At 54.0% G+C, this 22,981-nt stretch overlaps 1 protein-coding gene across 12 annotated transcripts in view; it reads left to right on the top strand.

Moving 5' to 3' along the window:
- SCRIB (scribble planar cell polarity protein) overlaps positions 1 to 22,981 on the top strand; it is a 123,148-nt gene that overhangs the window by 36,308 nt on the left and 63,859 nt on the right. For 10 of the 12 annotated variants that reach the window (XM_063397072.1, XM_063396655.1, XM_063396483.1 and 7 more), the window contains exons 13-16: positions 1,240 to 1,365; positions 2,746 to 2,949; positions 3,398 to 3,715; positions 6,987 to 7,049. In XM_063397072.1, the coding sequence (XP_063253142.1) occupies positions 1,240 to 1,365; positions 2,746 to 2,949; positions 3,398 to 3,715; positions 6,987 to 7,049 (711 nt within the window). Of the gene's footprint in view, positions 1 to 1,239; positions 1,366 to 1,979; positions 2,052 to 2,745; positions 2,950 to 3,397; positions 3,716 to 6,986; positions 7,050 to 22,981 lie in introns of those variants that run through there. The other 2 variants (XM_063396567.1, XM_063396989.1) reach the window with 2 other exon arrangements.

The following is a 22,981-nucleotide window of genomic DNA, read 5'->3' as shown; positions in this document are numbered from 1 at the left end:
TTAGAACCTGCAGAGGCCCAATAAAGGTGTCAGAACCTGCAGAGGGTCATTCCCCAGCCTGATAAAGATCTCAGAACCTGCAGAGGCCTGATAAAGGTGTTAGAACCTGCAGAGGTTCATTCCTGGCTCTCTGATAAAGGTGTTAGAACCTGCAGAGGTTCATTTCCAGGGATTGATAAAGGTGTCAGAACCTGCAGAGGTTCATTCCTGGCTCTCTGATAAAGGTGTTAGAACCTGCAGAGGTTCATTCCTGGCTCTCTGATAAAGGTGTTAGATACCTGCAGAGGGTCATTCCCAGGGATTGATAAAGGTGTTAGAACCTGCAGAGGCCTGATAAAGGTGTTAGAACCTGCAGAGGCCTGATAAACGTGTTAGAACCTGCAGAGGTTCATTTCCGAGGCCTGATAAAGGTGTCAGAACCTGCAGAGGATCATTCTTGGGGCCTGATAAAGATCTCAGAACCTGCAGGAGGTCTGATAAAGATGTCAGAACCTGCAGAGGTTCATTCCCGAGGCCTGATAAAGGTGTTAGAACCTGCAGAGGTTCATTCCTGGCTCTCTGATAAAGGTGTTAGAACCTGCAGAGGCCTGATAAAGGTGTTAGAACCTGCAGAGGGTCATTCCTGGCTCTCTGATAAAGGTGTTAGAACCTGCAGAGGCCTGATAAAGGTGTTAGAACCTGCAGAGGTTCATTTCCAGGGATTGATAAAGGTGTTAGAACCTGCAGAGGTTCATTTCCAGGGATTGATAAAGGTGTCAGAACCTGCAGAGGGTCATTCCCAGGGCCTGATAAAGATCTCAGAACCTGCAGAGGCCTGATAAAGGTGTTAGAACCTGCAGAGGTTCATTTCCGAGGCCTGATAAAGATGTCAGAACCTGCAGAGGGTCATTCCTGGCTCTCTGATAAAGATGTCAGAACCTGCAGAGGTTCATTCCCAGGGCCTGATAAAGATCTCAGAACCTGCAGGAGGTCTGATAAAGATGTCAGAACCTGCAGAAGGTCATTCCCAGGGCCTGATAAAGGTGTTAGATACCTGCAGAGGGTCATTCCCAGGGCCTGATAAAGGTGTTAGATACCTGCAGAGGGTCATTCCCAGGGCCTGATAAAGGTGTTAGATACCTGCAGAGGGTCATTCCCAGGGCCTGATAAAGGTGTTAGATACCTGCAGAGGGTCATTCCCGGGGCCTGGCAGGGCTGCCAGGGCTGGGATCCCCCTGCTGACCAAGGGTCTCCCTGCAGGGCCTGCAGCGCCGAGCCACCCCCCACCCCAGCGAGCTGAAGGTGATGAAGAAGGTGATCGAGGTGCGGCGCAACGAGGTGAACGCTGCCAAGGCTGATGCCAACCCCGGCTCCCCCAGCTCAGAAGTGAGTGCTGGTCCCTGGGGAGGGATAACCACAGAGACCACGGGATCAGGGAATGGTCTGGGATGGGAGGAACCTTGCACACTGTTGGGTTCCACCTCCGTGCCGTGGGCAGAGACGTCTCCCGCTAGGAACACGTAGCATATGTGGGAGATGGGGAGGCAGAAAGGGCTGGCTTTTGGGAAAGGTTGGGAGGGACTGAGAATGGATTGCCTGGGAGGGTTGGGAATCTGCCTTGAGATGTCCTGGGGGCCTGTGAAGTGGAGCAGGAGATGGAACCAGGAGAGAGAACAGTGAAAGGGGAACTCTGTGTGTCAGTACCAGTTTTGTCATAGAAGGCTCTGATATTCCCAGTAAAGAATGACGGGAGCAGAGCACTTGGAGGAGGCACCTTGCTGCCCCAGCAGGGCTGAGAATAAATGCCCACACAGCAGGAGGAGCAGGGTGGGCCCAGGACACACGGAGGGAGCTCAGAAGGGGAAGCTGTGGCAGCCTGAGGAAAGCTGGTTCTGTTGGTGCTGTGTCACTCACACCAGTCACGCTGCATGGCTCATCTGCTGCTCTGGGCTCCACCCTGAGCATCACCACAGCCTTTCTCAGTCCTCATCTCTCCTCAGGAGAAGAGGCTGAGTGCCCCTCAGTCACCTCAATCATCTCTCAGGAGAAGAGGCTGAGTGCCCCTCAGTCACCTCAATCATCTCTCAGGAGAAGACGCTGAGTGCCCCTCAGTCACCTCAATCATTTCTCTCTCAGGAGAAGAGGCTGATTTCCCTCTCAATCATCTCAATCTCTCCTTTCAGGAGAAGAGGCTGAGTGCCCCTCAGTCACCTCAGTCATCTCTCTCTCAGGAGAAGAGGCTGATTTCCCTCTCAGTCTTCTCAATCATCTCTCCCTTTTAGGAGAAGAGGCTGAGTGCCCCTCAGTCATCTCAATCATCTCAATCTCTCCTTTTAGGAGAAGAGGCTGAGTGCCTCTCAGTCATTTCTCTCTCAGGAGAAGAGGCTGATTTCCCTCTCAATCTCTCCTTTCAGGAGAAGAGGCTGATTTCCCTCTCATTCATCTCAATCATCTCTCCTCAGGAGAAGAGGCTGATATCCCTCTCAATCTCTCCTTTCAGGAGAAGAGGCTGATTTCCCTCTCAATCTCTCCTTTCAGGAGAAGAGGCTGATTTCCCTCTCAATCTCTCCTTTCAGGAGAAGAGGCTGATTTCCCTCTCAATCTCTCCTTTCAGGAGAAGAGGCTGATTTCCCTCTCAATCTCTCCTTTCAGGAGAAGAGGCTGATTTCCCTCTCAATCTCTCCTTTCAGGAGAAGAGGCTGATTTCCCTCTCAATCTCTCCTTTCAGGAGAAGAGGCTGATTTCCCTCTCAATCTCTCCTTTCAGGAGAAGAGGCTGAGTGCCACGTCGAACCGCAGCGAGGACTCGCACGTGTCCACCAGCACTGCCTCCGTGGAGTGCAGGGCGGAGGAGAGGGAGAGGGAGCGGGGCTGGCCCCAGGGGCAGGCGCCCGACCCGCCCAGGGCAGAGGAGGAGCACAGGGAGGCTGCTGACCACGACGAGGAGGACGTGGAGGTGGAGTACAATGAGGTAGGAGCCTGGGAGCTGCAGCAGGGCCATGAGAAAAAGGGGAAGGAGCTGGAAGTTTCAGAGGAAGCGGGAAATGGATGTACAGGTGAATGGAAGTGGGGTTTGGGCATGGCTGGAGGCAGATCCAGGCCGTGGAAGGCAGTGCAAGCACAGGCTGAGGCAGCTTGTGGGAGCTGGGGTGGACAATGGGAGCCAGGGAGGCTGTGGGGAATTTGGGGTGACTGTGAGAGGTTTGAGTGCCCTCCTTCCCTGGAGCTGACAGAAGCACGTCTGGGGAGGGCAGGGTTATGGGAAGAGGCAAGGATGGGAAATGGTGATAAATTCCTGCGTTTTCCTGAGCACACAGGCTCTGCCTGTGCCAGGAGAGGGGGCACAGGGACAGCAGGTTCTGTGCTGCCACCCCTCTGCTCCCTGGCGCTCATGGCATGTCTGGGCTTTGCTGTCACAGCCCACTGTGCACTTCGCCGAGGACACGCTGATCCGCAGTGAGGATGAGGAGGAGGATGAGGAGAGACCCTTCCCAGTGGAGAAGCAGAGGCTCATCCGCAAGGACACGCCCCACTACAAGAAACACTTCAAGATCACTAAACTGCCCAAGCCAGAGGCAGTGGTGGCACTCCTGCAGGGGCTGAACAGTGACGGGGTCCCCAAAGAGGAGGAGGAGCTGGGAGGCTGCAATAATAACACGGAGCCCAGGGATCAGGAGGAAGCATGGGATGAGGATGACAGAAAGAACGGAGCTTTGTCTGCTCAGCCATCTGTGAAGGTAAGGTCTTGTGGGGAGGGGAGGTCAGAGGGAGGCTGACCTGCCCTCTGCTGCTGTGGCCGGGCAGCCAGGGTGATGTGGCACTGATGAAACCACTGGCAAGAGGCTCCAGCTCTGGGGGATGTGCTGAGGTGGGAGAGCTGAAGGTCACTGGGGGCTCAGGGTTGTCAAAGTTGTGTTGCTGTGCCTGACACCTTCACTGTCCTTGCACCATCCCCACACCGTGTGCTGTTCCCTGTGCTGCAGGGACAGTTCTCTGTCTCCTCACTGCTGGGTTCTACTGGTCCTTCCAGCCCCCTCCTCCCTTGCTGGTTGTTGCTGCTGGTTCACAGGAGCGTGAGCTTTATCCCTGTGTGGATTCAGTCTTAGACTGACGTTTGGGGCACTGGCACTTGTTGGCACAGTGTTCCCTGGAGCGTGTGAGTGCAGCCAGGAGTGTGCCCTTCCTGTGCTTCCACAGGCACAGCCTGAGGGAGGGTGCGTTGGGGTCTGGGGGAGATGTGCTCTGAAGTTTTGGCCTTACTGGTTATACTGGGGCGTAAGAGATAGGGAGTCCTTGGCTGTCTTCAGCTGAAGCCCCACGTTTGGTTAGGGACACACAGAGGTTCCTGCTGGAGGAAGTTCTTCACAGTGGAATGGGAGTGCATGGATGGGGGACACCTCATGAGATCAGCCCAATTCTCACCCGAGGTGGTTTGAGGATTTTGAGTTGTGTTTGTGGGCAGAGGTCAGGATGTGGCTGAGTCTCCATCACAGCCTGACATCAACAGATCTCATGGGTGAGGTGTGGGTTTCTGGATGTGGGAGGTGCTGGAGTAAAAGTTCTGCTGGAGCTGCACATGCTCCAGGGTGCTGGGATCATTCCCAGCCCTGCCGGAGCTCGGGCTGCCCAGGGAAAGGTCCTTTCCCTCAGCTGCCCATGGGCCTTTCCTCAGTGCTGTGCTCTGTTTGAGCCACTGCAGCTCCCTAGGAATGAGGCCAGTTTTCCCACTGCTGGTGAAGTTCCAGAAGGAACGTTTGAAGCTGTCCCAAGCCCCTTCATCCAAAGCCTATCACACTTGGGAATGCCCTCACCCCAAAGTGTTATTTTAGCAGGGGAGACACTGCCCCGCTGGCAGAGCCTGTGATGCCTGCTCAGGGGTGGGTGCTTGTCAGAAATGACCCTGGCTGCCAGCTCAGCCTTCTGCTGGGGCTCAGTTCTCCTTTCTGTGGGGTGCCTGCTCCATGAGGACGTTTATTGGCTGCCCCCTGAGCTGTGTTCCAGCAGAGGGGTGTAGGGAGCAGTGTCCCTGTGCAGGGACTTGTGTAAGAGGTGCCCTGAAGGAGGAGGCAGGACAGGCCGTGCAGGAGGCTGAGTCCCAAACCCAGAGGGGTTTGTTGCAGGGACAGCTGGTTTTCAGAAGTCCTGAGAATGAGAGCAGAATCCCAGGTGCCTGTCAGGATGTACAATTTCACCAGAGAAAGGGATTGGTTGTGTTTGGGACTGCTGGTTCCTGTGCAGCAGCTTGTGGCACCACAGGCTCCTCGGTTCTTTCTCCTGTGTTTGACCCTTCCTGGTGTGGAGGGGATGAGGTCAGTGGTGCTCAGCTCAGGGGTCGGGGCCTCGGGGTGCCAGCATGAATAGAACCCGGCCTTGGGGGTGTGCTGGGCACTCCAGGAGCCCGTGAGAGCCCTGGCACTGCTGAGGGGCTGAGCACGAGGGGGGGCTGCTCTGGTGCTGAGGGGTCAGCTCTGGAGCTGGGGGGTGAGAGGGCTCAGCTCCGGGGCTGTGGTGGCCAGCAGTGACCCCAGGAGCTGTGCAGGGCAGTGACTGTGGGAGCTCTGGTGGTCAGCAGTGACCCCAGGAGCTCTGGTGGTCAGCAGTGACCCCAGGAGCTCTGCAGGTCAGCAGTGACTCCGGGAGCTCTGGAGATCAGAAGTGGCTCCAAGCCAGCCCTGCTCTGGTGGTCAGCAGTGACCCCAGGAGCTCTGGAGCTCGACAGTGACCCCACGAGCTCTGCAGCTCAGCAGTGACTCCTGGAGTGGGCTCTCGGCTCTGGTGGTCAGCTGTGACTCTGTTGCTGGATAAGCTCTGGAGCTCTGGAGCTCAGCAGAGACTCCAGGAGCTCTGGAGCTCTGCAGTGACCCCAGGAGCTCTGGAGCTCGACAGTGACCCCAGGAGCTCCAGAGCTCAGCAGTGACTCCTGAGTTCTGCAGATCAGCAGAGACTGTGGGAGCTCTGGTGGTCAGCAGTGTCTCCAGGAGCTCTGGAGCTCAGCAGTGACTCTGTTGCTGGATCAGCTCTGGAGCTCTGCAGGTCAGCAGTGATCCAAGGAGCTCTGGAGCTCAGCAGTGTCTCCAGGAGCTCTGGAGGTCAGCAGTGACTCTGGTGGCTGGATCAGCTCCGGAGCTCAGCAGTGGCTCCGAGCCGGCCCAGCTCTGGAGATCAGCAGTGACTCCTGAGCTAGATCAGCTCTGGAGCTCCAGAGCTCAGCAGTGACTCTGGTGGCTGGATCAGCTCTGGAGCTCAGCAGTATCTCCAGGAGCTCTGGAGCTCAGCCGTGGCTCCAGGAGCTCTGCAGATCAGCAGTGACTCCAGGAGCTCTGGAGCTCAGCAGTGTCTCCAGGAGCTCTGGAGCTCAGCAGTGTCTCCAGGAGCTCTGGAGCTCAGCAGAGACTCTGGTGGCTGGATCAGCTCTGGAGCTCAGCAGTGGCTCCGAGCCGGCCCAGCTCTGGTGGTCGGCAGTGTCTCCAGGAGCTCTGATGGTCAGCAGTGACCCTGTTGCTGGATCAGCTCTGGAGCTCTGCAGGTCAGCAGTGGCTCCAGGAGCTCTGGAGCTCAGCAGTGACTCCTGAGCTGGATTAGCTCTGGAGCTCAGCAGTGACTCCTGAGCTGGATCTGGAGCTCAGCAGTGATTCCTGAGCTCTGCAGATCAGCAGAGACTCTGGGAGCTCTGGAGCTCAGCAGTGTCTCCAGGAGCTCCGGAGCTCAGCAGTGACTCCGGGAGCTCTGGAGCTCAGCCGTGGCTCCAGGAGCTCTGGAGGTCAGCAGAGACTCCTGAGATGGATCAGCTCTGGAGCTCTGGGGCTCAGCAGCGGCTCCGAGCCGGCCCAGCTCCGCGTGCCGTGCGAGTGTTGGGTGGTGGTGGTGGTTGTGGTGGTTGTGGTGGTTGTGGTGGTTGTGGTGGTCGTGGTGGTTGTGGTGGTTGTGGTGGTCGTGGTGGTCGTGGTGGCGGGTTTGGTCGATGCTCCACTAATCCGCATGCCTCTTTGCTGGTTCCTGTCCTAACAGGGGGTGTCGTTTGATCAAGCCAATAATCTGCTGATTGAACCTGCTCGCATTGAGGAGGAAGAGGTCTGTACCACTCCTACTGTTCTCTCTCTGCCCAAAATCATCCAGCCTGCTTGATTTGCTTCCCAGCCTCACCCGTTGTTGTAGGGGGAGCTCTGATCTCTCGGGGTCAAGTGGCTTCTGGACCTGGCTGATCACAAACACGATGATTGTTTCCTCCTTGCTTTCCCCTTTTCCTCCTTTCCCATCCTGGAGGCGAGAGTGGCTGCTGCAGAGCAGGAGTGAGGTGGAAATGATGTAAAAACCAAAGGGGCTGAGGTGGGAGGTTCATTTCCTATTTGCTGTGTGTTGATGGAGAAGTGGAGTTAAATAAATGGATATTTCTGGACCGTGGGTTCCCCTGGAGGAGCAGAGACCTCGGGAATCAGCTGAGTGCTGTGTACTGACCCTTTGTAAAAGGAGGAGGATCTCACTCAGGACACTGCCACTGCCTGGGGAAAGGGGACTGGAGCCAGTGATTTGTGCATCTCCTGAAGCCTCCCCCAAATCCCTTCAAGGCTTAGCATGCAGCACCTTGAGGTGTCAGAAAGGGGCAGGTGGCATCCAAGTGACCACAAAGCCCCTGGCGTGGGCATGGTGAGTGTGCAAAGGGTTAAAATCCTGTGGCTGACTGTGGCTCCTCCTCTGGCCATGACCAGGTTTGTCTGCAGGTTTTCAGTGCCTGACTGGGGTCAGTACCTTCCTGCAGGCAGTTTCCCAGGAGCTGCTGGAGGCAGGGACAGCACCCGTGCTGAGAGCCTGCACGGAGATTTCTCCTGCAGGACAGACAGTACAGGGCCACCAGACCCGTGTGCTGCCTGGGAGTGCTGCCTGGGGATCTCTGAGAACTTGGCTCTGCTGTTCCCTCAGGTGTAAAACAGATTTTTTTTTGTTTGGGAATGAGGCTTTCCAGGAGGGAGGTGACAAATCCTTTCCACCCAGGCAGAACATGAGCTGGCTTATGTCCCCTGTTAGTGGATCCTGAAGATTTCTCCATCTTTCTCCATCTCTAGGTCCCTGAAAACCACATTATATTTCTTGCGTTTCTCTTTTGCAAAATCTTGTGATCCTGGAGGTCTTTTCCAACCAGACGATTCTGTGATGGTTGGGTGTGGCTGGCTGGAGGCCCCAGGCTGGCTCTGGTGTCCCCTCAGCACAGTCCCCTTTGTCCCCTGCTGTGAGGAAGAGCGTGGTGTGCAGCTCCCAGGGACCAGCGTGCCAGAGACCCCCAGACTGGTGGTGGCTGCTGAAGCCACCAGGAGCAGACCAGCCTTGGGAAGTTGATTTGGAATATTTGATTGTCCTACAGCTCTGGGGAGTGCTCAGCAAGGAGCCTTCCATGAGACCAGGTTGCTCCAAGCCCTGACCAGCCTGTCCTTGAACACTTCCAGATGAAATCTGCCTGCTCTTTCCAGGGATGAATCATGAGAATCAGGGGCTGATGGAGCTGAGCAGAGCAGGGAGCCTGGTGCCCCTCAGCAGCACGGTCTGAAGTTCATGATGCTGCTATCAGATTCCTTATCTAATTTAATGCAGCCCCGAGAGAAAAGGGACTAGTGATTCCTGATTGTGTGTTCCTTAATCCTAAACCAGAGTCAGGAGCTGGAGCCTGGTGGTGCTGGAGCAGCTTCTGCCCAGCTCCTGCCAGCTCCTGTGGCTGCCCGGGGGCTCTGCTGCAGCAAAAGAAGAACTCTGTTCAAGTGTGGGATGCCTGGTGGTGCACAGCTGGATTCCAGGGCTGGCTCTGCTCCCAGTGTTTTGTCTCCATCCCTGTCTGCCTTGCAGAAGTGGCTGTGCTGGGATGGGGAGAGGCTTTGAGAGGAGAAAAGCAGCGCATGGAGCACCTGTGTGATGGCACAGGGTTAGACCTGAGCTCTGTTCTCAGGCTTTGAGAGGAGAAAAGCAGCGCATGGAGCACCTGTGTGATGGCACAGGGTTAGACCTGAGCTCTGTTTTCATCTTTGAGGGGAGAAAAGCAGCACATGGAGCACCTGTGTGATGGCACAGGGTTAGACCTGAGCTCTGATCTGGCTTTGAGAGGAGAAAAGCAGCGCATGGAGCACCTGTGTGATGGCACAGGGTTAGACCTGAGCTCTGATCTGGCTTTGAGAGGAGAAAAGCAGCGCATGGAGCACCTGTGTGATGGCACAGGGTTAGACCTGAGCTCTGTTCTCAGGCTTTGAGAGGAGAAAAGCAGCTCATGGAGCACCTGTGTGATGGCACAGGCTTAGACCTGAGCTCTGATCTGGCTTTGAGAGGAGAAAAGCAGCGCATGGAGCACCTGTGTGATGGCACAGGGTTAGACCTGAGCTCTGTTTTCAGGCTTTGAGAGGAGAAAAGCAGTGCATTGAGCACCTGTGTGATGGCACAGGCTTAGACCTGAGCTCTGTTTTCATCTTTGAGGGGAGAAAAGCAGCACATGGAGCACCTGTGTGATGGCACAGGGTTAGACCTGAGCTCTGTTCTCAGGCTTTGAGAGGAGAAAAGCAGCGCATGGAGCACCTGTGTGATGGCACAGGCTTAGACCTGAGCTCTGTTCTGGCTTTGAGAGGAGAAAAGCAGCGCTTGGAGCACCTGTGTGATGGCACAGGGTTAGACCTGAGCTCTGTTTTCATCTTTGAGGGGAGAAAAGCAGTGCATTGAGCACCTGTGTGATGGCACAGGCTTAGACCTGAGCTCTGTTCTCAGGCAGTTCTGATGCAATAGCCTGGAAAGCTGCTGGGCAGGTTACAGGAGCAGAAGGAGGGTCCCAAGCTGTGTTTCAGTGCCTGATGCTGCTTTGCTGGTGCCATCCACATCCTCGGGTGTGCCCAGCCTCAGCCCATGTCTCCTGCAGGGTCCCTGCAGGTCCAGGAGCTACAGGGGCTCTCTGCTGCCAAAGCTGGTGCTGCTGGGGGACATGGGCAGGATTTTGTCTCTTGCTCTGCCCAGGGACAGGAGGAGCTGCCATTCCCCTCCCTGGGAAGGAGAGGAGGTTTCCAGAGATGCTGGGTGTCCTCTTTGCTGCTGCTGCTCAGTGTCACCTCCTGCTGCTCTGCAGTCAGGAGTGAGTCAGGGCCCCTCCTTCCTTCATCCTGTGGAAACTGCTCGGGAGTGTCACCGTTTGTGCTGGAATGCCAGCCCCAAGCTGGCACAGTCAGGATTTGCCAGTGGCAGATGTGACAGCACAGCCTCTCCTGGAGCATCCTGTGCTCAAAGGGTTCAGCTTTGGAAAGGTTCCATGTGTCAGGGGGAGCACTGGGATGTGCTGGGAGCCATCCTGGAGCATCCCATGCTCAAAGGGTGCAGCTTTGGAAAGGCTCCACGTGTCATAAGGAATATTGGGATGTGCTGGGAGCCATCCTCTGCCTCCTGGAGCATCCCAAGCTCAAAGGGTGCAGTTTTGGAAAGGCTCCACACGTCAGGTGGAGAATTGGGATGTGCTGGGAGCCATCCTCTGCCTCCTGGAGCATCCCATGCTCAGAGGGTGCAGCTTTGGAAAGGCTCCACATGTCATAAGGAATATTGGGATGTGCTGGGAGCCATCCTGTGCCTCCTGGAGCATCCCATGCTCAGAGGGTGCAGTTTTGGAGAGGCTCCACATGTCATAAGGAATATTGGGATGTGCTGGGAGCCATCCTGTGCCTCCTGGAGCATCCCAGGCTCAGAGGGTGCAGTTTTGGAGAGGCTCCACATGTCACATGGAGCACTGGGATGTGCTGGGAGCCATCCTGTGCCTCCTGCAGCATCCCAGGCTCAGAGGGTGCAGTTCTGGAGAGGCTCCACACGTCAGGGGGAGCATTGGGATGTGCTGGGAGCCATCCTGGAGCATCCCAAGCTCAGAGGGTGCAGTTCTGGAGAGGCTCCACACGTCAGGGAGAGCACTGGGATGTGCTGGGAGCCATCCTGGAGCATCCCATGCTCAGAGGGTGCAGTTTTGGAGAGGCTCCACGTGTCATAAGGAATATTGGGATGTACTGGGAGCCATCCTGTGCCTCCTGGAGCATCCCATGCTCAAAGGGTGCAGTTTTGGAAAGGCTCCACATGTCATAAGGAATATTGGGATGTACTGGGAGCCATCCTGTGCCTCCTGGAGCATCCCATGCTCAGAGGGTGCAGTTTTGGAGAGGCTCCACGTGTCACATGGAGCACTGGGATGTGCTGGGAGCCATCCTGGAGCATTCCAAGCTCGGGGACTCAGCTGTGGGAAGGCCAGCACAGGCAGTGGGGAGCACTGGGATGTACTGGGAGCCTTCCAGGCCCTCTGCACGGGGCTGTTTTTTGCTGCTGCACACGTGGAGCTCTTCCCCTTGCTCTGGTTTTACATTTATGGGGTGTGTGCTTCATCAAGGCATTGTCAGACTTGGAATTCTTATGCAGCAAATTTGATTTTCCTGCAATGTGACCCATAAATTTTAAACCCAGTAAAGTTTAATAAACCTCTTGTGTAGTGCAGTAGCAAACAGTCACCTGTGTTTGCTCACCTGACTGGAATATGACAGAGTAGAGTTTTTTGATGTTAAAAAAAAGATACAATATTCCCATTTCTCTCGTTTAATTTTTAAGATGATCAAAATTCCTACTGAGCAAAGAAAAATGTGCCATATTTTCTGTTTTAATTTGTCTGGCTTTTAACTTACTGCCATCAAGATGTTTTTATTACCTTTCCTACTGGGTTGAAGGGTCCTCAGTGTTTTTTCATGGAGCCATAGAGTGTCTTGGGTTAGAAGGGACCTTTTAAATGTCCCCCAGTGCCACCCCCTGCCATTGACAGAGGCACCTTCCACTGTCCCAGGCTGTTCCTGCCCTGTCCAGCCTGGCCTTGGGCACTTCCAGGGATGGGGCAGCCACAGCTGCTCTGGTCCTGCCTCCTTCCCCAGGCCATGACCTCTGGTTTGGGGGTGGGTTTGTGATCTCCTGTGAATGTTCAGCTCCACCTCTGGACCTGTGTTAAGGCAGGATTTGGACACGAGTCAGCCCCAAAGTGCTGGAGACTGAGGAGTGATTGTGTGATTGCTGCTTTTCATCATCACTGATCCATCTCTGCTGGGAGTTTCATCTGTTTGGGTCTGTGAGGACCCAGGAGCAGAGTGTGGGGTGATTCCTCTCAGTTTGGGTCTGTGAGGACCCAGGAGCAGAGTGTGGGGTGATTCCTCACAGTTTGGGGCTCTGTGAGGACCCAGGAGCAGAGTGTGGGGTGATTCCTCACAGTTTGGGGCTCTGTGAGGACCCAGGAGCAGAGTGTGGGGTGATTCCTCACAGTTTGGGGCTCTGTGAGGACCCAGGAGCAGAGGGTGGGGTGATTCCTCACAGTTTGGGGTTCTGTGAGGACCCAGGAGCAGAGTGTGGGGTGATTCCTCACAGTTTGGGGTTCTGTGAGGACCCAGGAGCAGAGTGTGGGGTGATTCCTCACAGTTTGGGGTTCTGTGAGGACCCAGGAGCAGATGTAGGGTGATTCCTCACAGTTTGGGTTTGTGAGGACCCAGGAGCAGAGTGTGGGGTGATTCCTCACAGTTTGGGTTCTGTGAGGACCCAGGAGCAGAGTGTGGGGTGATTCCTCACAGTTTGGGTTTGTGAGGACCCAGGAGCAGAGTGTGGGGTGATTCCTCACAGTTTGGGTTCTGTGAGGACCCAGGAGCAGATGTGGGGTGATTCCTCACAGTTTGGGGCTCTGTGAGGACCCAGGAGCAGATGTGGGGTGATTCCTCACAGTTTGGGTTCTGTGAGGACCCAGGAGCAGAGTGTGGGGTGATTCCTCACAGTTTGGGTTCTGTGAGGACCCAGGAGTAGATGTGGGGTGATTCCTCACAGTTTGGGGTTCTGTGAGGACCCAGGAGCAGATGTGGGGTGATTCCTCACACAAGTGCAGTCCCATCTGCAGGTTCCTTTCCCTGCTCCACGGGTGGGGCAGGATCATTTTGGTTCTGCTCTGTCACGCCATCGTCTCGTTGGCCTTCACAAAGAGAGCAGAAAAATGCAGAAAAATGACTGATGGAGAGAAAATGTTTAAACACAGTGAGTCCAGATCTCCCTTCTGCACTGGGCAGGTGCCCTGTGTGTAGCAGACATGGGGCTTTGCTGCTTTGCTGTACAAAACCAGGGTTTTGTACAAAAGTCAGGCATTGCAATCACCCCATAGAAATCACAGGGGCTGAAGCATTTGCCTGCCTTTAAACTGGCCCCTGTTTGCTGCAGCGAGTTCTGACTGTGTCTGCCAGTGGAGGAGAACAGAAACCCCCAGGAAGTTCTGACACACCGTGGTGGGAGACAATCCCCAGCTCTGCCCCAGTGTGGGCACTGGAATGAGGCCAGGCCGGGACAGGTTGGAAGTTTCAATTTCTGGAAGTTACAATTTCAAGTTTCTGGAAGTTACAGTTCAGCTGAAAAAGGGCTGTGCTCAGCAGCAGCAAGGCTGAGTTTGCAAGGAGGATAACAGATGATCTGCAAGAAGTGCTGAAGTCACCATGACTGGCAACCCAGCGCTGTGCTCTGGTTAATTAGTCAGTCACTTCTTATTAAGTACAGATTGTTTCATCCTGTTATGCAGTGTGTGCACACACACAGATTCCTCCTGCAGGGAGAAACCCCAAACTGCTCCACGTTTCTGCTTCTGGAGTGATTAGAAAATTTACTTTAATCTGTCATTTTTCAGTTCCATGTTTTCATTGTATTTTATCTTGTCCAGTCTCTTCCCTGCTGGCTGGCCCATTGCCTGCTTGTCTTTGGTGTATTTCTGTGGAGACCAGTCCTGACCTTTTCCAGCCTTTCTTTTGCTGGATCAGAGAAACCCAATTCCTCTGGTGTTCTCTGGTAAGAGGGATTTTCATTTATTCCCTGCCTTTTCTTTCACCTGATCTACCTGAGTTCATGGACAACGTGAGAGAGTTCATCCAGACCTTAGTTCACTAAATTCCATACTTGTTTTTCCATTTCAGATTTGGCAGTTGCTGTTCCTGGATGGGAATTCTATTTAGCCACCTTTGTTTGTACCTGTATTATGAAAACCTTTAGCTTTTCTTCCTGTGTCCTTCAGGACCTGGGGAGGTTTGGCCTCCAAACAAGGTGCACTGAGAGCTGTCTCTGCCTGTGTGTTCTAAAGCAGGTGATGCCAGCTTTAGTGGAAGTGTTCCATGTATTCCACTGGTATAAATACTAATTATAAATACTCTCCTCTGCAAGGCCTGCCCTTAGCAGCACACTGTTGAAGTAGATTTTAGGACAGTTGTAAACTCCCTACCCTTTCTAGTCTTGTCTATTAAATGATGGGCAAAACAGACCTTTAGAACAGTCTGAGACTGCTGGGCTGAGAAGAGTCTCCAGTGGAATTTTATGGTGGAAAATATAATGCAGAGAAATGACTGCTCCAAGGATTTCACCATACAAGAAAGGTCAGTGAGAACAGGGACAGAAATCCTGTGCTGCTGGAGAGATGAAGTAGAGAGAGATGATGGAGAGATGAAGTAGGATGTGTTCTAGTGTTAACTGTTCCAGCTGAATCGGGGTGGTTTTTGTCCTGTTTCTGGTTCTGAAATGGTTTGAGGATTGGTGGCTTTGGACAATGCTTTTTGCTTCTCTTTAAGCATTTGAGTGTTCTCATTTCCAGGGAGACCCTGTCCTTCTGTATTCCATAGTTTGGCCAGCCTGGATCTTTGCAGGATTCCCTTCTTTTTCTATTTCTGTGCCTGTGGCAAAGCTGGTTCCCAGTGGTGATAAGAAGGAAGTACCATCTTCCCAAGTCCCAGTTTCTGTAGTTCATTAATTAAGTAATTAATCCTTGAATCCTGAGCCAGCCCGGGCTGGAGGGGCCTCAAAAGGCTCCAGGTTTTGCAGGGAAGGAGCCTTGGTCTGTGGCATCCAGGGATGTGACTCAGCACCTCCCTGTGGAGTTTGTCCCAGTGGAGGATTGTTTTCACTGCAGACATTTCTTTCATGCACTGAGATGAAATCACAGCTTTATATAGACACAGAGCAATCCTCTTAATCTGGACATGAATCTATACCCGTGGCACACAGCTCTCAGAGAGGAGTCCATATGTTCTGGGAATATTCACGTATCTGTAGGAGCCCTGGGTTTTATTTATGCTTCAAATGTGACCATGTTTCATGTTTCAGAAAGGCATCCTTGCTTCCTTCAGCCTCTGGGAAATGTGGCCACTGTCCTTGAGTCTCCTGGGGCAGGGATGGGGATGTGCAGGAGCACAGCAGCACCCTGAGCACGGCTGGTCCCTGTCCCATCTGCTGCCAGGGCTGCTGTCACACTGGGGCTGTGGCAGGTCCCTGTCCCATCTGCTGCCAGGGCTGCTGTCACCGTGGGGCTGTGGTAGGTCCCTGTCCCGTCTGCTCCCAGTGCTGCTGTCACCGTGGGGCTGTGGTAGGTCCCTGTCCCGTCTGCTCCCAGTGCTGCTGTCACCGTGGGGCTGTGGCAGGTCCCTGTCCCATCTGCTCCCAGTGCTGCTGTCACCGTGGGGCTGTGGCAGGTCCCTGTCCTGGGGCTGTGGCAGGTCCCTGTCCCTGTCCCGGGGCTGTGGCAGGTCCCTGTCCCGGGGCTGTGGCAGGTCCCTCTCCTGGGGCTGTGGCAGGTCCCTCTCCTGGGGCTGTGGCAGGTCCCTGTCCCGGGGCTGTGGCAGGTCCCTGTCCCGTCTGCTGCCAGTGCTGCTGTCACCGTGGGGCTGTGGCAGGTCCCTGTCCTGAGGCTGTAGCAGGTCCCTGTCCCGGGGCTGTGGCAGGTCCCTGTCCCTGTCCCGGGGCTGTGGCAGGTCCCTGTCCCGGGGCTGTGGCAGGTCCCTGTCCCTGTCCCGGGGCTGTGGCAGGTCCCTGTCCCTGAGCTGGGGCTGTGGCAGGTCCCTGTCCTGGGGCTGTGGCAGGTCCCTGTCCCTGTCCCGGGGCTGTGGCAGGTCCCTGTCCCTGAGCTGGGGCTGTGGCAGGTCCCTGTCCCGGGGCTGTGGCAGGTCCCTGTCCCTGTCCCGGGGCTGTGGCAGGTCCCTGTCCTGGGGCTGTGGCAGGTCCCTGTCCCGGGGCTGTGGCAGGTCCCTGTCCCTGTCCCGGGGCTGTGGCAGGTCCCTGTCCCTGAGCTGGGGCTGTGGCAGGTCCCTGTCCCTGAGCTGGGGCTGTGGCAGGTCCCTGTCCCGAGGCTGTGGCAGGTCCCTGTCCCGGGGCTGTGGCAGGTCCCTCTCCTGTCTGCTCCCAGTGCTGCTGTCACTGTGGGGCTGTGGCAGGTCCCTGTCCTGTCTGCTCCCAGGGCTGCTGTCACCGTGGGGCTGTGGCAGGTCCCTGTCCCGGGGCTGTGGCAGGTCCCTGTCCTGTCTGCTCCCAGGGCTGCTGTCACCGTGGGGCTGTGACAGGTCCCTGTCCCTGTCCCGGGGCTGTGGCAGGTCCCTGTCCCTGTCCCGGGGCTGTGGCAGGTGTCTGTCCCTGAGCTGGGGCTGTGGCAGGTCCCTGTCCCGGGGCTGTGGCAGGTCCCTGTCCCGGGGCTGTGGCAGGTCCCTGTCCCTGTCCCGGGGCTGTGGCAGGTCCCTGTCCCTGAGCTGGGGCTGTGGCAGGTCCCTGTCCCGGGGCTGTGGCAGGTCCCTGTCCCTGTCCCGGGGCTGTGGCAGGTCCCTGTCCCGGGGCTGTGGCAGGTCCCTGTCCCTGTCCCGGGGCTGTGGCAGGTCCCTGTCCCGGGGCTGTGGCAGGTCCCTGTCCCTGAGCTGGGGCTGTGGCAGGTCCCTGTCCCGGGGCTGTGGCAGGTTCTGTCTGCTCCCAGTGCTGCTGTCACTGTGGGGCTGTGGCAGGTCCTGTCTGCTCCCAGTGCTGCTGTCAGGGGTCTCATTCAGGTTCTCTGCTTTGCCCTGGTTTTGTGGAGGTGTTCAGTGAGGAGTCAGGGAAGTGCTCAGACTCCTCTGAGCTGTGCCCACCCTCTCTGCCCTTCAGGTGCCCTTTCCTTTGAGAACTAAACCCGCTGGAGCAGAGGAAAGAATAACACCAGAGCCAGGAAACCTCCAGCCCGTGTCCAGGGCCCGCTCTCCTGCCAGGGCCACTTTTCCTCCACGTTCCTTTTCCACTGGCTGGGGTTAATTTAGCTCTCAGCAGTCACACAGCAACCTCCCCTCTCCCTTTTGCTCACTGTTATTTTCAGCCTGTCTCCCTCTCCCCGTGAGCTGTCACTGACCAAAGCCAGACAGATTTAGCTCTTCTCATCTTTCCTGGTGAACCAGTGCCTCCAGCTCCTGCTCTTCCATGTCCCAGCTGTATGCACTCAAGGTGAACAGAATCCCAGAATTATTTAGGTTAGAAAAGACCTCCAAGACCATCAAGTTCAACCTCTGATCCACACCTTGTCACCAGACCAGAGCACTGAGTGCCACATCCAGTCATTCCCTGGACACCTCCAGGGAGGGTGACTCTGCCACCTCCCTGAGCAGCCAATGCCTGGTGACCCTTTTGGGAAGAAATTCTTCCTGATGTCCAACCTGAACCCTGAGGCTATAATATGACAGTGACATGTTATATTATATTACATTACATTATATTATATTATATTATATTATATTATATTATATTATATTATATTATATTATATTATATTATATTATATTATATTATATTATATTATATTATATTATATTATATTATATTATATTATATTATATTATATTATATTATATTATATTATATTATATTACACTGACTGAACGTGTGTCAGAGCGCAGTGACAGGAGCTGAGGGGGTCAGCAGGACAAAGGGACAAAGGGACAAGGGGATCCCTTCACTGGTGGCTGCTCACTCCTGGCACGCTGTGGCTCAAGAGTTCTGGGCTGTTCATGCCCCTGTGTGAGGCACCATGGAGCTGCCATCCATGATTGTCTGATCCTCTCCCTTCTATACATTTCAGTCCCACGGAATCTTGTGGCAATAAATTATGTAATTTACTTGAGCTTTATATCAAAAAGCATTTTTTAATCCTGCCACTGATATTTCATTTGATATCTTACTGAGTTCTGTTGAATATCCCTAATTCTTTTGTGATTACAAACATGGAATAATCATCTCCTATGAAGTTATTAATGGCATGAAAAGATAAAAAGGGTCCATCTCCCCTCCTGAACTGGAAGGCTCCCAGCCTCCCCTCAAATGGAGTTATTTCAATTCTGTCTGCTTTAGAATTAAAGATGCATCTTGACAGAATCCAAATTCTCATTTCTCTCCCAGTAACTCTTACCTGGTTCTTGGCTGGTACAGCTCACACCTGTACCAGCACTGGGTGATGTCAGTGCCAGTCTGGGGCACAGCTTTGCACAGGTCTGTTCAGTGAATCTTCACTTCATCAGCCAGGTCTGGAGTCTCTCAGAGTGAAATAGTCTGAGTTTGGAGATACCTCATTTTCCCAAAATTCAGCTGTTTCTCCTGAGAGCCGTTTGTGTGCCTGGCCAGAGCCACGTGTGTTCCTCAGTTACTGGTCTGGAGTGGTGTCTGGGGAGGAGCTGGTGGTTACAGGCATCGTTCTGTGCAGCCTCTCACTCCACCAGCACAACATAAGAGGTCTCAGGGTAAAAAAAACCAGAATTCTGGAAATGCTGTATAAGCATCTCAGGGGTCTCAGGGTAAAAAAAAAGCCCAGAATTCTGGAAATGCTCTATAAGCATGTCAGAGGTCTCAGGCAAATGTTGGGACTCCTGAACACAAGTTGTCCAGTCCTTTTGATTTTTGAAAGGATTATTGATGGTATTTAATGGATTCTTCAGCTGCTGTGGAAGTGGATCCCTCACCTTCACGTGGCACCTGTCCCTCGTCACACGTCTGTCCCAGCATAAATCCAAATTATTTATTGCAGTGTGCATTTCCTGTGTCAGTATGACAGTCTCAAATCTTTTGGAACATGTAAATTTGAAGATTGGACACTGGGAGTCAGGGAATCAGTAGGGTTTGAAAAGACCTTGAAGATCAGCAAGTCCAGCCATCAACCCAGCACTGTCACCACGTTGTCACTAACCCATGTCCTCAGGTGCCATGTCCACATGTTCTTTGAACACTTCCAGATATGAGGACTCCACCCCTGTCCTGAGCAATCCCTGGCAGGGCTGGACAGCCATTCCTTCCACAGGAAGGAATTTTCCCAGAATCTCACCTAAACCACTCCTGGTACAACTTGAGACTGTTTGCCCTTGTCCTGTCCGTTGTTTCCTGGGAGCAAAGTCTGTCCCCCATCCTGTTCCACCTTCCTGTCAGGGAGTTGAGGAGACTGAGCTGGTCCCTCCTGAGCCCCCTTTTCTCCAGGCTGAGCCCCCTCAGCTGCTCCTGGTGTTCCAGACCTTTCCCCAGCTCTGTTCCTGTATCTGGTGCCCCTCAATGTCTTTCTTGCTATGAGAGGTCCCAAACTGACCCCAGCTGTGTTCATCCACAGGCACAACCATTTATAAACTGATGCCTGTGCTGGCAGAAACTTTGTGTCTGCTGGATGTGAAGCCCTTGAACCCCACTCCTGTGGGGATGTTTGGAGGAAGGACTTGGTCTTTCAGCAGCTCTCAAGTGCAGCAGCTCTGAGCTTTGTCCCCTGAGTGCTCTGGGTGCCGTGGGTGGTCTCAGGGTTGCTCTTCCCTGAGGTAACAAAACTTTTGAGCTTCCCTTGCCCAAGAGGTCTCACACTGGAGCCAGAGCAGACAGGCTGAGTCCCCAGTCCGTGTTTCCAGGGTTGTTTATTCTTCATTATCTCTCAGTTCTTCCCCAGCTCTGCAGGGCGTCCCCAGCAGAGCAGGACATGCGGCAGACTGGGTGGATCAGAGGGTCCTGGACCCTTTGCACCATTCCCTGGTCCAAACACAACATATTTTGTATTTACAGAATCTTACCAATACTCACTACCTATGTTAACCTGTCATTTCTACTCTAAACCAATCCTTGTGACCCAACTCAACAGAAAATGGGGGAAAAGAACAAGAACAAGGAGGACAGGACCACTCCCCAATTCCTCCATCTTGCCTCTTCAAACCCATGTACTAAAAATCCTAAATTCTACATTTACACTCTCTGATTAACTAACTACTGCTTATTTTGAATTCTCCCGGCTTGTGATTCTTCACACACTGTGGGCATTCACTGCCATGGCAGGGATCAGAGGCAGTGTCCTCCTGGGCTCTGTGTGAGGCTGGCTGAGCCCCTGGACAGACCCCAGACCCCCTGTCTGGTCTCCAGACCCTCCAGGGCGGCCAGAGGGGTGTCCTGGGCTCCAGCAGGCTGGTCACTGCCTCAGTGTCTGCTGTGCCCCTGGCAGGCTGCAGGAATCCTCAGTGGTGAATTGCCTGGCACAGCAGCAAATTCAGACTGCCCCAAATCCCCTGGGCAGCACACAGCTGTCCCTGGCTGCTGCTTGGCAGGGAGTCTGTGCAGGGGAGCAGCACTTCTGGTGTGTGCAGTTACTTCCTCAAAGCTGCAATCCCTGCAGCAGCAAGAGAAGGGTGGCTGGATGAGCTTTAAGGTCCCTTCCCACCCAAACCATTCCATGATTCCATGGTAAAAACCAGTGACACCAAAAGCCATGTGAAACCTGGGTTGAGGTGGCCCCGGTTCGTGTTTGGTGTCCCCAAAGAGGCACAGGCAGGGCTGAAGGGGACAGGGGGAGCTGCTTCCCTGCGTCGTGTTCAGGGCCACTGAGGGTGGGTGGGTTCCCAGGGGAGCCCAGGGGGAAGGGTGGCAGCTCAAAGCTGATGTGGCAGCATTTTCCATTTACTCACTTTCCCCTGGCACTGCAGCACTTTAACATGCAGGGCTGGACCCCTGTCGGGGAACTGGGAGTGTGATGCCCTCTCCATGGTGGTTTTTCCTTTCTGCAGAGGAAGAAGCAGTGAGTTTTGATGGGAGGCAGCACAGATCAGATCATCTGAGGTGGGCTGTGGGTGCATCTCTGCCTTTGGGGGGAAAACACTCAAAAATACCCAGTGAAGTCCATGGCAGGATCTGAGCTGTCCCTGCTGGGTCCAGCTCTGTGCTCTGTTTCAGTGCCAGTCCAACATCGTGGCAGTCCAGGGAGCAGCCTTGGGAAAGAGAAGCTTTGGGGAACAAAGAACTGAAGGTTTAGTGCAGGAAACAGCCTGAACTGTGACATGAAGGGCTGTTACAGGCTGCTGGATCCAGGTCCTCCCTCTTAAAGCTCATATTCCCATCAGTTACTCTTTGCATGGACCTCAAACAAACATCCCCCAGTTCAGTACCTCACCACACTGGTTTTGTGGGAGAACTGATTTGCTTTGGAGTTTGAAATCTTCTTTTCAGTCTACGTTTGTTTATATCTGGTTCAAGCCCCTTTGCTACAGTTGTCCCAGTATTTTTAATCTGGACTGTTTTCTTCTTGGTGTTGTGCTTTTCAGTGTACAATGATGCAGAGAAGGTTCTTCCCCCTCAGGCCAGTTGGCTTTTCTGGCAGGTTTCCCCACATTTTTAGACTGGTTTGCTGAATGTGTGAAATCCAGGGGGTTTGTGGTGTATCTTTCTGTTAGTTCACAGCACCAGCTTCCCCTGCAGCTGGAAGTGAATTCCTGTGGCAGTGACATCAGACAGTCTCAGTCACTGTCCAAAATCGATCCTGTCCCATGGATTCGGGCACTGAGCAGAACCATCAGCTGCTTTCTGGGAAATATGGATCCTGCTCTCAGGCTAGTCTGTAATCCTTACCTGGAGACCTGGCCTTCTATCATCCTTAGAACCTTTGTGTTGAAGCAGAATTTCTAACCTTTGTGTTGAAGCAGAATTACACAATTTCCTGATCACCAGGATCATCAAGTCTGGCTTCTGGCCCTGCACAGAACAACCCCAGAAATCCTCCCCTGTGCCTGAGAGCAGCGTCCAAGCACTCACTGAACAGTACAGGTGTGAGTCTTTGAGCATTTCTAGAGCCCACTGAGTCTGCATGGAAAAACAGGGGTGTTGTAATCAACAGGGGTGTTGTAATCACTTCCTACCAGACACGGCCATGCAAGAAGCGTTTGTCTGGTCAGGAGCTGCTTTGAGGTGGGCTGTCTTGGATGTGGTGCTGTCTCATCAGTGCCCCATTTATTTCTGTCGTACTTGGGTACTCCAGAACTTGGAGTTTTACTCAGTTTCTGGCTCTTGCACCGGAGACAGTGAGCTGATGGTAGGTCTGGATACAGGGATTTCCCTGGGAAGATCCCAGAGCGTTCTGTGCTGTTAACTGGGTGTCAAAGGAACTGGCAGAGCACCTCAGTTGGTTTCACGTTTCCTGCTGGGTTTTTTTGGTTTGGTCTTTGTTTTAAACTTAGCAGAATGTGGAGCTCCACAAGATGTTGGTTCTGTCATTGCAGAAGTGGAAGAGGGTTGGGAGGGAAGTGTTCAGGAAGGTAATCTGCCTTCTTTGCTGCCCATGCTGTGGCCATGTGGAGCTGACACTGACACTTGACATCTCTGCAGCAGCCTCTCTCCATCCTGGGCTTTGTTTCCAAAGGGGTGACATGGAGGACAACAGATCTGGTTCTCTAGAGGAGTCTGTGCTCGTTTCTGTCCCTTACCTCACCAGCTCCTTGGTCCTTGGCCCTGAGAGAGCCCTGTCTGTCCTGTTCCTTTCCCTTTGTCCTACCTCGTGCTCCCTGTCTGCCTTCTCGTGACTGTGGCATTGGGAATGGTTCATGCTGGTGTCCTTAAAAGAAACAGCTTCAGGTCAAGTGAGATCAGCTGTTGGCAGGGGCATAACTGGGTTTGTAGAGGTGGGAGGCAGGGAGGAGAAGAGCTGTGGATTGCTCAGCTGGATCCTGAGCAGCTGGGGCAGAGGGAAGCAGAGGATCTGGACAGCACAGATGGGGTTTTTTGGAGTTGTGTGTTGATTTCCACCAATACAACAAAACCAAGTGTCCATCCAGAGTATTCTGGACAAGGTGCCATCCGTGTCACTGCACACCACGCTGGGGTGACCTGGGATCCCCCGGATGGAATTACACTCAAAGGGAGCCCCACGGCAGAGCCGGGCTGTGGTGTGAACGCTGCCCCTGTGATCC

This window comes from Prinia subflava, chromosome 1, assembly GCF_021018805.1.
Source record: "Prinia subflava isolate CZ2003 ecotype Zambia chromosome 1, Cam_Psub_1.2, whole genome shotgun sequence".
NCBI lineage: Eukaryota > Metazoa > Chordata > Aves > Passeriformes > Cisticolidae > Prinia > Prinia subflava.
Note: the sequence above shows the minus strand (reverse complement) of the source record. Positions and strands in the feature narration are given on the sequence as shown.